The sequence below is a fragment of the Cyprinus carpio genome, chromosome B21 (assembly GCF_018340385.1).
Source record: "Cyprinus carpio isolate SPL01 chromosome B21, ASM1834038v1, whole genome shotgun sequence".
Classification (NCBI taxonomy): Eukaryota; Metazoa; Chordata; class Actinopteri; order Cypriniformes; family Cyprinidae; genus Cyprinus; species Cyprinus carpio.
In genome coordinates, this window is record NC_056617.1 from 6954757 (window position 1) to 6969353 (window position 14597).

Genomic DNA, 14597 nt, shown 5'->3' on the forward strand with positions numbered 1-14597 from the left:
GTAATATTTTTATGGTTTTGTGCTTTCTTCATAGATGAAAATATTTGTAGTTAATAGTTAGTGTTTCCAATTGTGAAAATTGAGTTTTTGATCAAAACCGATTCAATGACCCATTCATCAAGACTCACTTGCTTTGTTTAAAATGAATCAGCCGGTTTGAACAAATCAGTTATATGAAGGATTCAATGTCTTGCTTTAAATTAATTTGATTAAAGAATTAAGCATGAAAGATTACATTTAATAGGGTTATAAAAATACCCCAGGATATTTGATATTAAATTTCTTTGCTGTTGCCTAAATAGTGAATGATAAAGACCACTGTCGTCTTGTAATCATCAAGCATCAAGATACCTGCTTGTTATTGTTCCTTATGTCATGTTAGCCGCTGCATTAACTTATGTATAACCTAAAAAAAGGCAGAAACTTAAATCCTAATAAATACAGATCAAGTAGAATTGAATATGAATTTATTGAAAGGCCATTTATTTATGCATTTTCTAATACGATTAAGAATATCTAGAGTACTTTGCCACCACATGCATGATATTAGTTCACAATTACCATCATGGCAAGAGCTTAATTTCAGTATTTAGAAGTATAAAAATATGCATAACCACAAACAGCTTAGACATTTCCATGAATAAAACTAGCACTCAAGTGAAAATTTCATCAATTAGAAGCATAAAGGTAATTTTAGATGACAAGCTTCAGTCTTTTCTTTGATGTCAAAGGGCTGTCATTTTATTAGAGCAAGGCACATAAATGAACCATCGGTTTCAGAAAGATGCTTTGAGAATGACAGGAAATAAAGCAAGATTATATGAAAGAAAGAAAACACGTGACAGCTCTCAATGCATTGCTTTTCTCGCACTCGGCTCACAAACATCTTGACCAGGAGTCCCACACTTAGAACTGAAACTAAAAATAAAACTGTACAATACTGAAAAAGTTCATTGAGAAGGAACAAGTTTATTCATCCTCCTCTTCAGCCTTCTTTTTCTTCTTTTTCTTTTTCTTCTCTGCCTGTGTCACATCAGCCTCAGGCTCCGCCTCCACGACGTCACTCTTCCTCTTCTTTTTCTTCTTGGAAGGCGTGGCCTCATCAACACCATTCGTCAAGACCTCCTCCTCCTCCGGTTCCTCCTCAGCCGCCTGCTTCTTTTTCTTTTTCTTCTTTATGGCATCCCCGTTTTCCTGAAGAACAGAGGAAACCATCAACACCATGTATGAAATATCAAACAAACATTAACATACTCAGAGATGATCATGTCCTGCTCACTTCAGTGATCAAACCCACAGAGTCGGGCCTGTCAATGGTCGGAGGAGCATTGCTTTATGCATGACAGATATAAGACGGGTCCACAAGAAGGTCCCGCCTCCAGTATAGTCATGCTACTTGTGCTAAAACAGGTTTTTTTTTAATCTTCTAGATGCCATAAATAACCTTTTTATTAAAAGGCAGCTATTTAAGTTTAATTTTAATATGAATAATGTTATTTATGTTAAAAAAAAATTTGATTATTGAATATTTTGCTTTAAATTATTTTAAATAATTCAATATTTAAAACAAGTTTTATTCATTTTTTTCCCCCTCTACAGACCTCCCCAGGTTGAACCCCCTGTGCTAAACACCACAGATGAAGTGTTACTCATTTGTACCTCAGCCTCGCCGTTGGCTTCTTCCTCGTCATCTCCTTCAGCTGTGGAGAGCGCTTCTAGTTTCCTCTTCTCGCGCTTCTTTTTCTTCTTTTCTTTCTTCTCAAGCTTGCGCTTGATTTCAGCAGCTACCTCACCTGCCTGCAAGACAGAAAAATGTTAATGTATTTGCATTTGTATGAGCCTAGTAAAATATCAACTTCATAATGCTGTGTCAGGCTCATTAAATCAGTTTTTGCCTCCATGTAGGAGTCAGGAGAGAAGAGTCATCACTCACAGCACTTCCTGAAACTACAGTAACAATGATTCCTAGTTAGAAACCTTGATTAACAGCACTTTAAAAGGCATTATTAGCAAGTATTTAAAATCCTATTGAGCCTTAGGCAACACAAGTCAATCCCAGAATACATTACAAAAAAAAAAAATTCCAAGGCATCCAAATATGCCTAACTTCCCTACTATATAAGTAGCAAAAAATCAGCATAGGATGAATTTTTTTTTTTTTTTTAAATCCAATAGAGTTGATTTACTCATCTAATAGGGCAAATTATCCACAAAAGCCACCAGTTTAACTTAATTTCACAAAACGTAGCACATGAATAAATTGTGCTTGGAACATATCTTAGACATGTTAACTTGGCAAGCTACGTAGAGTTCCTACTATAACATCACAAAATATATGACTTTAGCTAGCATGCTGGCTAATGATCAGTTCTCACCTGTACAACAGCTTCTTTCATGACGTCCAGGTTCTTACGTGGCGCGTCTCCCGTCTCATAGAATGCCAGACGTTCTTCGACCTGGTCACGCAGCTTGTCACCGAACACACTGGTGGGAACCTCTGTGCGAACAGAATAAAGACGTCAAGACAAAGACAAACGAGAACAACTAAAGAACACCGAAGTGTTTGACCCAGAGTTCTGCTCAGGATTAACATCTCAACAACCACTGCGGTGGATTACTGTTGACGAAAAATAAAAGCATCATAGCGAGAACCAGGTAGTGGAAACTAACTAAATGAGGAGGTGGGATACTCACCAGAAAAGCAGTCAATGCGTGATGCAATGGTACACTTGTTGGCCAGGTAACGAGAGATACGTCCCTTGTTCTTGGCAGCTGCACGCCCGATGAACGTTGAATGGAAAATGAGACCATACTTTGGTGTGTTTCCTCTGGTCTTTAATGCCCTAATTCACAGAGAGAGAAAGAAAAAATCCATCTACACCCCTGGGACTCTAAAATGTTTAGCCGAAACCAAAAATTCCTTTGTTTGGCTAAATATTTCTGGCTGCTGAACTTTTGGTGCATCACTACCAAAACTTACTGCTATAATTGAAACTTAAGGTCTAAATCACACACAAAAAAAAAAACTTATTTTTTTTTTTAAAGAACTGCCTGGTCTCAACATCATCTTCAAATGTATCTACCTCTCAAAACCCTCATCAGCTGCTCAGACTGGGGGGTACGTGAGATCGAGTGGGATCACTTTAAGGTGTGTTCACTGACGCACCAAATCACCCACTCCTGTTACGCCCCGGCCCTGCCATCACCGCAGCTGTGTGAAACCCCAGCAGGGAAGGGGAGCCCCAGTACCTGAACAGGGCCTTCTCTGCCCCCAGAATCTGCACGGTGGAGGCCGGATATTTGGCTAGGTTTGTCAGGCTGCCGGCATGAGAGATGAGACGAGCACCAACCTATTAATAGGAAATAGATGTGAGAAAACATCTAAACACACAAACTTCTACAGAATTCTACAGGTTGCACTCACAAAAAAATCAATTACAAGTTCATAAAATAAAAATTAAATTAAGTCTTAAAGAAATGTGAACATTTTTAGAGTAAAAATTTACACAACATACTACAAAGAAACACTTAAATGTCAAAGAACCCTCAAAAAATAAATAAATCTCAAAATAAATTTCCAGGACATTTTATTCAAACATTGTCAAATTTTAACACTAGAACTTGGGAGGGTACTTAATTTCAATGTTAATGTAATTTAATAAAATATGTAAATAACTGTCAACTAAAATTTTCCAAGTTAAAGTTTAGTACAACGCTATTATATACTTACTGCATTTTATAACAAAAAATAAAAATAAAATAAGAGAACGCGTACCACTTCACCAATGAGAGCCGCAAGATTTGGCGCCACCTGGCCCATTTTAGACCGCAAATACTCTTGCAGTCCCTGTCTGTACTCTGTGAGAGACACTACACGGCTGGAGAAACTCTCAATGTTGATCAAGTCGATAGGAGAGATATCCATACCTTTAAAAAATAAATAAATAAATAAATCTGATGTATAATCTTCTCCCATAAATCACATTAGCACTTATACTGGTTGAGTTCAAGCAACTCGGTGAGGTACGCTTGTTCAGTTCAGTGAGATATGCTGTCATCACATGGAATCAGTGGATTGACAGATTATAAAAACATCATAACATCCAAGCCAAACTCACACTAAGCTATGATGACATCAGGGGTCTTGACTTACCCATAGAGCTGCGGGACGCATCGAGGATGGCCTGAGCTTTGCCACTGTCCATTGTGATCTCCTCTATAGCTTCCAGCATCTCCTCAGTCAGTTCCTTCCTGTTCCCGATCAACTTGGCCATCTTACAGTATGTACTGTTATCGTTCACTATCTTTATCAGTTCTGGGAAGTGGTAGCCGTACCATTCACTGCACAGATAAAGAGAGAGAGTTCTGATAAATCAAAGTTCTAATAAGGCAGCATATTTTGGGAATGACTGCACAAAATCTTAATGTAACTACGTAAATAATACTATTACTTTAAATAAATCATAGTTTATTCGTTATTTTACTGTTTGGACCCAAGAAAAAACCTTAAAAAAAAAAAAAAAAAAAAAGTTAACTTCAAGCTATTATTTTTCATGATCTACTAAACCATACCCTGCATGTTACGCTTACTATGCACAAAACAACTTTGGCTTCCCACTCAATGTCTGTCTCCCCCCTCAGGTTGTGTTCACTCCAGTCTGATGGACCAAACACTCCTGAGAAAGGACTATACTGTCCCTCCACTTCCTGTACAGCCAGCGCACTTGGGAGCACGGTCTGTGGTAAGCATTAGGAGGCTGCTGTATTAGATCCAACTACAAACCCCAGAGGAAGAACATCTTACCGCACACGCATGGAGAACGTGTTGATGTCTTTGTCCAGCTGATCGAGGAGGGCGATGGACTGGATGATCATGTTGTCTGCCCTGTTGACATTGAACTTGACTTTGGCTCTGGAGTAGCTGTGACCCAAACCCAGCTGAGCTTTGGACGCAGCCTGAGCGGTGAGTCCCTTGACCAGTGAATGGAAGTGCAGACGCACACCTGTCAATCACAAGCAGATGCGTGAGAAACAGTCACTGCTGGACTCATAAAACCACACTATTTTTGGCCTGTCTGTTCAGATTTTCAGTATAAAGCATCAGAAATCAGGCTACATAGGTACATCATTACAGCAGGCTTTTGATAACATTTGTAAATATAAATTTTTATATTAATCATTTAAATCAGGGGATTTCAAAACTTTTCCAAAGGGTGTACAGGGAAATACTGAGAATAAAAGAAAAATGTTATTAAATATTTTCCAAATAATAACTGTGTTTATATGAGGATTATATTTGGGGTCCATGGCATCTAAAAGATTGAAAACCCCTGATTTAAATAAATAATCATGCTCTCTGCTCACCTCTTATGACTTCAGCTACAACGCCTCCAGTCTGAATGGACAGATTGAGCTCTTCTTGAAGCGCCGCCCCAAGTTTAGCATCCGAAACCCCCAACATTGCCTTCTTTTTACCTCCGGACGGAAGGTTGGTCTCCAAGAACAACTTGAGATCCGCATGGACAACTCCTGTCAGGATCAGATTAGAGACGAGGTGTCAGTAATTGTAGGTTACAGTTTGTAAGTCAACATTGTCAAGCCTCAGACGATCAGTTTGTAGGTATGCTGTCATCACAGTGATTCAGTGGATTGACAGATTATAGGTACATCATTGCATCCAAGAAACGTTTTAAAATAAGACCTTCGTCTCTCTTACCTTCTGAGACGGCATTGATGTTTTCCAGTGCACCCTGGGCGGATTTAAAGGGGAAGAATGCACTCAGTTTGATCACGCTAGTGAATTTGCCAAGGTTTAGGACACTTTGCTCCACCTATGAAAGACAGAAGAATTAGTCATTTAGAACACACTTTGATTTAAATTCAATTGTATTTAAAGTAACAATGACCGTTTCTTCTATATTGTGACTTTCATTGGAATGTAATGCATTGCACACTTATGCATCGTTCACAATAACATCTAAATCATGCATTTATCTTTTTAATGTCGATTTTAAGTATTTTTACAGATCCAATAATTAGTGCATTAGACATAGCACAGATTATTTTTAATGGTACATTTATGGGTGGGATTTGAACAAACAACCTTCCGGTTACCAGTCCAGATCTTCACCACGTTGTTGGTATGCACATTTACTTTCCTTTGCATTTCTTCAATATACAAACCTGAGGTAGAAGCATCCCAATGTCCTCCACTTCTTTAACAGCGAATAACGCATATCCAGCTGCATGCTCGAACAAAACGTGTAAAAGCACCTGAGATAGAGAGAGAGACAAGGCTTTACTGATCTGCCCATATACCATAAATCACTACTTAAACCAAAAAGGGACAAAGTCCCAAATGCTTCCTTCCTACATTAATAACCAAACAAATAATACATTACAAAAGAATACTGTGAATCTGATCTGATTGGGTTGGGTTGCAGGGCAACACCAACACGTGCATGTAGCCCACATGGCGTTGGCGCCACCAGGTACAAAGCAACTGCTTAATTTTACTTATTTAACATGAAGAATCCACCATTGCGTAAGCAGAAGATAACAACAGTCGTTAATAAACTACCCCGTTTAGATTTTATTGCATTAGAGCTCGAAGCTGGAGAGAGTCACATTAGCATGGGTTAGCACAGACACACCACGTGTTTCTCCAGCGGATCAAATACTCAACGAGTGCCACTTTTAAAACCGATCAACATCTCATTACACTGCGATCGGTACCAGGACATCGATCCTAAACACTAACGAGAGGTGAGTGAAACTTCAGGAGTCCATTAACTTACATTGAATTTAATGGCTGCTGTGGCCTTTAATATCACATTGAGGCCTTGTGTATCCGGATTCAACCTTTATTTTCTCAAACAGACTGCAGTGATTGATTAAATGCAGTTTGTATTGTGCGATTGCATCATAATGGTGCTTAACAGACTAATCAAAACAATAGCAATAACAATAAAACGAAAAGATCTTAAATGTAAAACAATACTACAAACATGCACGCTGTCCATTATAAAAGTCCGATTTTGAATACAATGCAATCGTCACATCAAAAGCATACTGCAAACACCGATCTGTTAATTTCTAAAGATTGTATAAAGAAACAATGGATTTTTACCATGATTACTGATCTCGTGCGCCACGCACGAGGGAGCGTTCCGTTCCTTCGGATCACTTGAAGAGGAAAGAAATCCGCATGCGCTCACAAGTACGAAACCCCACATGATTTAGTCCCGCACCCTATCGCGAGAGTTCACAAGTTGCTTATTTCGCGGGAATGTGTGCGCCACTTGGTGGAAAAGCTTGGAAATGCAAAATGCGTGGCGCAGTGGACGTTATGTTTGCAGAAAAAAATACATTACAGAGTAGAGCAGGAATATTGTTTATTAAATTAAAACTAAATATTTGGCATAAATGATACAGATATTTATAACTGACAAAAGGTACCATCACTGAATAGTGTGTAAATCAAGGATAATTCATATTTTAAGCCACAGGTTATCTTTAACAAAATAATAAGCTAGTGGTTGTTCCAGGATTTGGGGTGGTTGGTTTTAGGCAAATTTCTTTGGATTCAGTTAAAGAATCATAACTGGTGTGACGTTTTGATGCAAAAAAAAAAGGTCACAATAAAATAAAAAACAAATTGGCTGATTAAAAAATAATTGTAATTGACAAAAAATACCAACATTAAATAGGGTCTAAATGTAATCTGTGTATATACACATGCATATGGTGTATGGGGTGTATATGTTATTTGCATAAAACTTAAAACCACAGGTAATGGTTTTGAGAAAATTAGTGGTTGTCTCAGAATTTGGGGTCAAATCCAGTTAAAAAATAAAATAAAATAATAGTTATTTATTAAAAAACAGTAATGCAATGAATACCAGTTTAATAGATTATGTCAAAAATATGTAATTGTTCTATGATTTTAATTATTATATTGAAATAGTTGAGGCCTGTGAGGTGGCACAGGCCAAAATCCTGATTTTAAGTGTGGGGATAGACCATTTATTCACAGTAAATAAAGTTATTTGTTAATTTTATGTAAGATTAAGCATATTTTAGATGTCTCAAAAGCTAAATATATGCCTCTTCGTAATCTGATTAGGCCCTATTCTTTGTGCTACAAGCATTTGCCCATAAAATGTGACTGTGAGTGTTTCGGAGGGACAAACTGCCAAAATACTTCATGCAGGAAACCATAATGTACCACCCACAGCAATTAATACCAGTGCTGAATTTATTTTAGAAAGAGAGATCTGAATTTATGACTATATATATAATGCAGAGTACTGGGAAACAACAAAACACACACACTTAGGAAAAATAGCTATAATTATGCTCATTTAAATGTTTTACAATTATGTATTTTGGAATACTAAAAACTCTAGTTACACTTATTGTGCGCTTACATACAAAAACATAACTATACCATAACAAACACCAAGTCTAAAGTGACTACAACCAAGTTATGTCAAGTCCTTGTCGTGTCTCTTGTCTCCATGGACAAGGTGGAGGAGTTTATGAAAACATACGTCAGAGATAATACGAGGGTAGCCTATATAGATTTCATCATGAAAAATGATCCTGTTTTTCATTCTCTCGTCTGTGCGTCACAACTGGAGCTCATTTATCAGTGAAACATGACCATTACACTATGGAATCGGCCATGTTGTGTTTAATACTTGCTGATTTGTGTTTTTATGTCACCTAAAGATGCGCAGAGCAGTTACAGGATGTTTGATGCTGGTGTATGTTGTTGCTCTTCTGGCCGAGCAGGCAGAGGGACACATCGCCTTCTTCAGCCCTAAAGAGATGAGAGAGCTCAGGGTGAGGAGGCCTTCGGCATCCTAATGACTATTTATTTAACCTCCAATTGAACCAGTAACAAACTTATTGGTTTCTTTCTTCATCTTCAACAGGAGAAGGAGGGAAGGAAGGATGCTGATCCAAGAGCGGAGGGGGTTTTGATTGACGAGATGTCTCTAGATGAAGAAGAGTCAGTGGTGAGGAATCCCTGCATGTTTTTAATGTATTTCATACTGTATTTGAGTGTCTGACTGTTTTTTTTTTTTCTCTCCATCTGAAGGGCCAGCCTGTGGAAATAGGGCAGAAACTGGCTGCTAAAAAGGGCCACATTGGATCTGCTTTCGATAAGATGCTGCAGAGCATCGTAGAAGAGCCAGAGACCGGTAAGGAGCATATAGTAAAATCTCTTTCTGTTTTTCATATATACACAGACCACGCTAATATTTGTGCTCTGTTTTGACAGTGAAATAAAACCAGCATTTTTATCTGCATTCATTGACTATTGCAGACTGATGATTCAACATTTGTTGTAAGCACACGTTTTGTCTATGAGTGTAATAAAATTAAATTGCATGCAAATTCAGTTTCTTGTCATATATATATATATGTATATTTTAACTCTGGTTTAATCTGAATTTGAACTGTTAAAACAACATGCTAAATAAATTTTTATACTTTTAATTTGCATCTAAATTTAAATACTTAGTTTCCTGTGATACTAGATTAATAAATATTGTCATTTAATATACCAAATGGTTATTGTAAAATCATGTTTTACATTTTACTCCAAAACCTTGCAATGTGCACTGCAGAAGACTCTTATGCTCACCAAGGCTGCATTTATTTGATCCAAAATGCAGTAAAATCAGTTATATTGTGAAATATTAATACAATTTAAAATAATTATAAAAAATGTTATTTCTTCCTGTAATGGCAAATCTGAATTTTCAGCAGCCATTACTCTTGTCTTCAGTGTCACATGATCCTGCTAGTTATGTTTGTGGAAACTGTGGATTTTTTTTTAAGGATTCTTTGATGTATATGTCTATCAGCTTAATGCATACTTGCTGAATAAAATAATTTCTTTAAGAAATCATACTGTCTCCAGACTTTTGAACAATATTGTATAGGATGATATAAGATGACATAGACTAGAGCATATGTATACGTGTGAGTTAAATGTTCACAGTGTTTTCAGTATGTCCTATATAGAGTCAGGTTAAGTGGAAGTCAACATGTTGGTTGGAAAGTTACAGTAAGCATGCCTAAATTTGGACACACTTTTTTAATTATGGAAGCTTTAGCCAGTATTTTATAGCAAATAGAGAACATCTGTTAAAACCTTTAGATGTGTCTACAGCGGAAAAGCAGGAATTCACATTACATTTTAAGAGTTTGTCTTCAACAGCCTTCATTCCTTGTCTTATTGGATAAGTTTGAGAATTAACTACCACATTGCAGAAAGTAACATCAAAAGTATCACAACTGAAAGCTCCCTGTAAAAGCTGTTGAGAGACAACTATAACGACAGAATGAGTCTTTATATGTTCTTCATTTAAAGAGGTTTTGAACAATATTTTCTGCTCTATCAAAAAGATTAACATTACAACAGTAAGTAACAGCAGTGTCTGAGTCTGAGTGAGCTTATGGAACAATCAGTATTGGGCAAATGTTACATTTCAGTGGGTTTCTCACATAAAGCTTCAAAAGACTTGGAATGTAGCACATGGGTCATATGAACAGCTTATGTGGCAAGTCTGGTCTGTTTTGAGATCCGCAAAGAAATAAACATAAGAAACAATCCAAAAAGGTTTGGATGAGGTTGAATAAATCATGATAGAATTTTTGAACAGTCTCTTTAAGGTTTAGCAATCAGTCTCTCACAAAACTCATATTCCTTCACTCCAAGAGCAGGATCTCTGGCAGGAGGTGCTGGTAAGACCAGGGAACAGTTACTGTCGAAGTATTTTCCACTTATTCCTTCTGCTTCCTCAGACACTGCACAGTATATTGGACTGAAAGACCCTTGTTCAGCAGTCTGTGGTGAAAAAAATGCATAAACACTAAGTCAAAATATTCTGAATATTTCTTATAGGCCATTATTGTATTTAAAACAAATTTAATTTGCTGTTGTTAAACTCCTGTGGGTCCTTTCTAGTGTTTAAATATAACTTTGTTTGCCAGATTAGACCTTTATTTCACTCCTTCCAGGAAATCTGGCCTTTCTGCTTCTCAGTGAAGCATCACTATTGTTACTCTCATTCTCTCTAGTTTATATTCCTTTCTTTTGTAGCAATCAATCGTATTGCATCTTTAAGGTAAACATCTGTGATGCATAAAGATGTAGACTAGCTCCCTTGCATAGCTAAACTTCAGAGGTTTTTGAGTGTTTGTAACCTTTTTCCAGAATCGCAGTCAAAACGAAAAGCACTAACACATTTTATCCACTTACTATGGAAACTAATGCACTAGTGCAGCCAGAGGAGTTGGCAGGAAGCAGCTGTTGATGTGAAATGATAAATGTTATTTACAGTGATTGGATTGATAGTGGACTCACTTTGAAGAAGAAAAAGCCCACCAAGTTGAAGAGGAATCGGATAATGAAGTTGTAGTTTCTCATTACGTCTGTCATAACTACACCCGGATGCAGAGAGTTTGCTGTCACACCTAAAACACACACAAACCATGGTCTGAACGGAAAAAATGAAGCACTTTCATCGTTTCAACATCATTTCCAGTCATAAAATTCATTTTTGTTTGTGAAGAAATGTAAAACTTTCAGTGGAGTCAGATATGCTCTTTTCACATCTCAAAATACTTCATGGAAATTCAAGTTTGATATGGACATTTAGAAATTCAAGTTTGAACCGGATTTTTTTGACATGAGTATGAATGTAGTTTACTATTAAAATCTCTGACTTATAATTGCATATACTGTACTTTGGTATCTGAGCACAGCTTGAGACATTCTAACGCTCTACATTAGCTTAATTACATTTCACCCCATGTTAAGGAGAGATTTTTCTACTGTACAGTATATGTCTTATTTTTCATTCCTGTGTGACCTACTCACAAATTAATTTATAAGAGAGTTTAAAGAGTGTGCATTATGCACTTACTGAATTATGAGGTGATGTCAGATCTAATCATCAAAACCTAATTATGACGTTCTGCTCATTTTTAATGGCAGCAGTAGACAGTCAGTATAATGAGTTGTGGTTTGGACGTGTACCTGTGCCCTGAAGCCTGCGTGCCAACTCGTTTGTCCAGATGATGTTATGCAACTTGGTGTGGTTATACGTAGCATCCATCACGTGATTTAGATTGGAATTGCAGAAATGATCAAAGTTTACCTCACCCCTCCAGTGAGTCATAGACGAAACAATTACAATGCGAGCTGGAGCTGATTTCTTCAAAAGGTCTGTGTGACAATAAAAAGAAGTATTACTGCCAGAATCCAGATGTGTTATATAGTTAATCCAGGCCATCCAAGTTTGTTTCTTCATCAGAAGAGATTTGGAGAAATTTAGCATTAGTACATCACATGCTGTCAGAATGAGAGTCCAAACAGCTAAACAAAACATCACAATAATCCACAAGTAATCCACACTACTCCAGTCCATCAATTAATATCTTGTGAAGTGAAAAGCTGTGTGTTTCCCTCATTACGGAATTTAAAGTTAAACCATTGCTTCTGGCTAAAATATGAGTCTTCTATCCATAATATTTCTTTCTCCAGTGAACATCTAGTCTGAATCAGGAGAGTAATATGGCAAAACCAAGCACTGCTTACAAGCCAAATTGATTTTGATAGATGTTGATCTTTAAGGACAACAGGTGGTGAACTTTTTCATTAGAAAAATAATTATTACAGATAAAGAACTCAAATTTTGTCTAGAAGACATGGTTTAAAGTTAAATGCCTTATTGATGAATTTGTTTCTTACAGCCTTACAGCTTTTCAGTTTATAAGATTAATCGATGAACTGGAGTTGTGTGGATTACTTGTTTATGGATTGGAGTTGTGTGGATTATTTGTGGGTTATTGTGGTTTTTTAGTGATGCTAAATTCCTCCAAATCTGTTCTGATGAAGCAACATTTTGGATGGCTTGAGGGTGAGTAAATTTTCTGCAAATTCTCATTTTTGGGTGAAGTACTTCTTTAAAATCTAAGAAAAAAAAGCATTAGCAATGGGAATGGGAATGTTGTCTGACCTAAAAGCAAACTGGTGAGCAGAAATGGGCCAACGTGGTTGGTTGCAAAAGTGATTTCCAACCCATCTGCAGTGATCTTACTGGGTAAGCCTGTAGGCGTGAACAAACCATGGTTTGTATGGATATATAAATGAAAATATGAGAGATAGATAGAGAGAGACGGCCGTTCCACCTGAGGCCCCTGCGTTATTGACCAGGATATGTAATCCCTTCTCTTCCTCCAAGATCCGTGCTGCAAACTTTCGGACAGAGTCGAGTGACGAGGTGTCAAGCAGACGCAGATGTACGTTCTGGTTCCCAGTACTTTCTCTGATTTCTTGCAGCGCTGCAATCCCACGAGCCTCGCTCCGGCATGCCAGGATCACCCGCGCCCCACGACGAGCAAAGTCCAGGGCAATGAACTTTCCAATACCTAGGAGATAACAAGAGGTGAATGACACAGCAGTAGTAGGGAATAAGAAAGTGAGCAATTACACCTCAATTGCAAAAAGCGTCCCACTTCACCTGAATTCATTTTGTTTCTGTTCATATATCATATTATCTATTCTATTTCTTTTAATTCTCCGAGGAAACATCTGAGCCAGATTACCTAATCATTCAACCACTGACTGATCAAGGACATTTTTCGCTTGTGAACACTATGAGCTAAACCAGTCACTCCATGCACAACAATGTAAAACATCTGGTACAGATTATCACGAGTTTGTTTTCTAGTTGAACCAGTTTAAGCAAGACGGAGCGGTTCCACGACTAAATAAACAACAAACAAGTTTAGGTTTTATATACATGAAACGTGTCTTGAACTTTTCTTGAACTCGGAATTTTTTTTGTCACAATATTTGTAGTTTTATCATGGACACTAGCCTATGTGTCACTCGTCCTCTGTGTATAAAGGGTCTTCCGTAATTATACCCAAGCGTTTATTTGCTCACCGCCATACATTAAAATATCATTAATTTTGATTCTCACCCGTGTTAGCTCCAGTGACGATCGCAGTTTTCCCGTTTAACTTCACGGGACAGGCGCCCGGGTTCCACACTGATTTCCGCTGCGCGCGCACAATTATGGCAAGGATCGCAGCTGAAACCATCCATAACGGATGGGAATAAATGTCACTCCACTCCCAGTTCATTTATCAAGTCTGCGTGCCTCCGCTGAAATCCTCGGTTTACTTAGAAGAGACAATGTGTTAAAGCATTCTAAAGATTTATCCGAGTGACCTTGGAACGACTGCGCAATATGCGCGCGCACAGGGCAAAGACTACAAAAGCGCAGCTTAAGACTATTCCCGTCGTTCACTTAAGAGTAAGCACAGACTTGAGTCTTGATGTTGTGATTCACTTACCGGCAGATAAATGCTGGTACAGGGACAGAAGAAACTAAAATGGCATTAAAGGACAGACAGACAGACAGACAGACAGACAGATAGACAGATAGATAGATAGACAGATAGACAGACAGACAGATAGATAGATAGATAGATAGATAGATAGATAGATAGATAGATAGATAGATAGATAGATAGATAGATAGATAGATAGATAGAACACATTGATT

At 37.5% G+C, this 14597-nt stretch overlaps 3 protein-coding genes and 1 non-coding gene across 4 annotated transcripts; 1 reads left to right on the forward strand and 3 right to left on the reverse strand.

The window, feature by feature from the left end:
- Positions 1–450: 450 nt before the first annotated feature.
- nop56 (NOP56 ribonucleoprotein homolog) lies at positions 451–7272 on the reverse strand. Its single transcript, XM_042748542.1, has 12 exons — positions 7130–7272; positions 6184–6273; positions 5717–5831; positions 5365–5529; positions 4805–5003; positions 4154–4341; positions 3776–3927; positions 3250–3350; positions 2695–2843; positions 2376–2497; positions 1660–1797; positions 451–1194 (listed from the first exon to the last, which is right to left on the reverse strand). Exons 1-12 carry the CDS (start codon positions 7130–7132, stop codon positions 970–972), a joined length of 1647 nt encoding a protein of 548 aa, XP_042604476.1. The 5' UTR covers positions 7133–7272; the 3' UTR covers positions 451–969.
- On the reverse strand, positions 1868–1934 carry LOC122141354. The gene has a single exon (XR_006157740.1). It is a non-coding gene; the product is annotated as a small nucleolar RNA SNORD57 (small nucleolar RNA).
- On the forward strand, positions 6574–9405 carry mlnl (motilin-like). Its single transcript, XM_042748543.1, has 5 exons — positions 6574–6765; positions 8734–8847; positions 8940–9023; positions 9107–9209; positions 9290–9405. The coding sequence occupies exons 2-5, from the start codon at positions 8734–8736 to the stop codon at positions 9295–9297; spliced, it is 309 nt and encodes a 102-aa protein (XP_042604477.1). The 5' UTR covers positions 6574–6765; the 3' UTR covers positions 9298–9405.
- A 687-nt stretch (positions 9406–10092) lies between these two features.
- Positions 10093–14439, reverse strand: LOC109054181 (retinol dehydrogenase 12-like). Its single transcript, XM_042748109.1, has 6 exons — positions 14010–14439; positions 13213–13452; positions 13041–13130; positions 12059–12247; positions 11384–11493; positions 10093–10864 (listed from the first exon to the last, which is right to left on the reverse strand). The coding sequence occupies exons 1-6, from the start codon at positions 14170–14172 to the stop codon at positions 10685–10687; spliced, it is 972 nt and encodes a 323-aa protein (XP_042604043.1). The 5' UTR covers positions 14173–14439; the 3' UTR covers positions 10093–10684.
- Positions 14440–14597: the final 158 nt, after the last annotated feature.

Bases quoted from the DNA above. Each gene is read 5' to 3' on its own strand.
- nop56 (XM_042748542.1), bottom strand. The intron at 5,530-5,716 runs GTAAGAGAGACG...TGATCCTGACAG, and splicing joins CATCAATGCCGTCTCAGAAG to GAGTTGTCCATGCGGATCTC. The intron at 3,928-4,153 runs GTAAGTCAAGAC...TATTTTTTAAAG, and splicing joins TGCGTCCCGCAGCTCTATGG to GTATGGATATCTCTCCTATC.
- mlnl (XM_042748543.1), top strand. From the start codon at position 8,734: ATGCGCAGAGCAGTTACAGGATGTTTGATGCTGGTGTATGTTGTTGCT. The intron at 8,848-8,939 runs GTGAGGAGGCCT...CATCTTCAACAG, and splicing joins AAGAGATGAGAGAGCTCAGG to GAGAAGGAGGGAAGGAAGGA. The intron at 9,024-9,106 runs GTGAGGAATCCC...CTCCATCTGAAG, and splicing joins TAGATGAAGAAGAGTCAGTG to GGCCAGCCTGTGGAAATAGG.
- LOC109054181 (XM_042748109.1), bottom strand. From the start codon at position 14,172: ATGAACTGGGAGTGGAGTGACATTTATTCCCATCCGTTATGGATGGTT. The intron at 13,131-13,212 runs GTGGAACGGCCG...TCACGCCTACAG, and splicing joins CAATAACGCAGGGGCCTCAG to GCTTACCCAGTAAGATCACT. The intron at 10,865-11,383 runs GTGAGTCCACTA...TTTTCACCACAG, and splicing joins TGGGCTTTTTCTTCTTCAAA to ACTGCTGAACAAGGGTCTTT.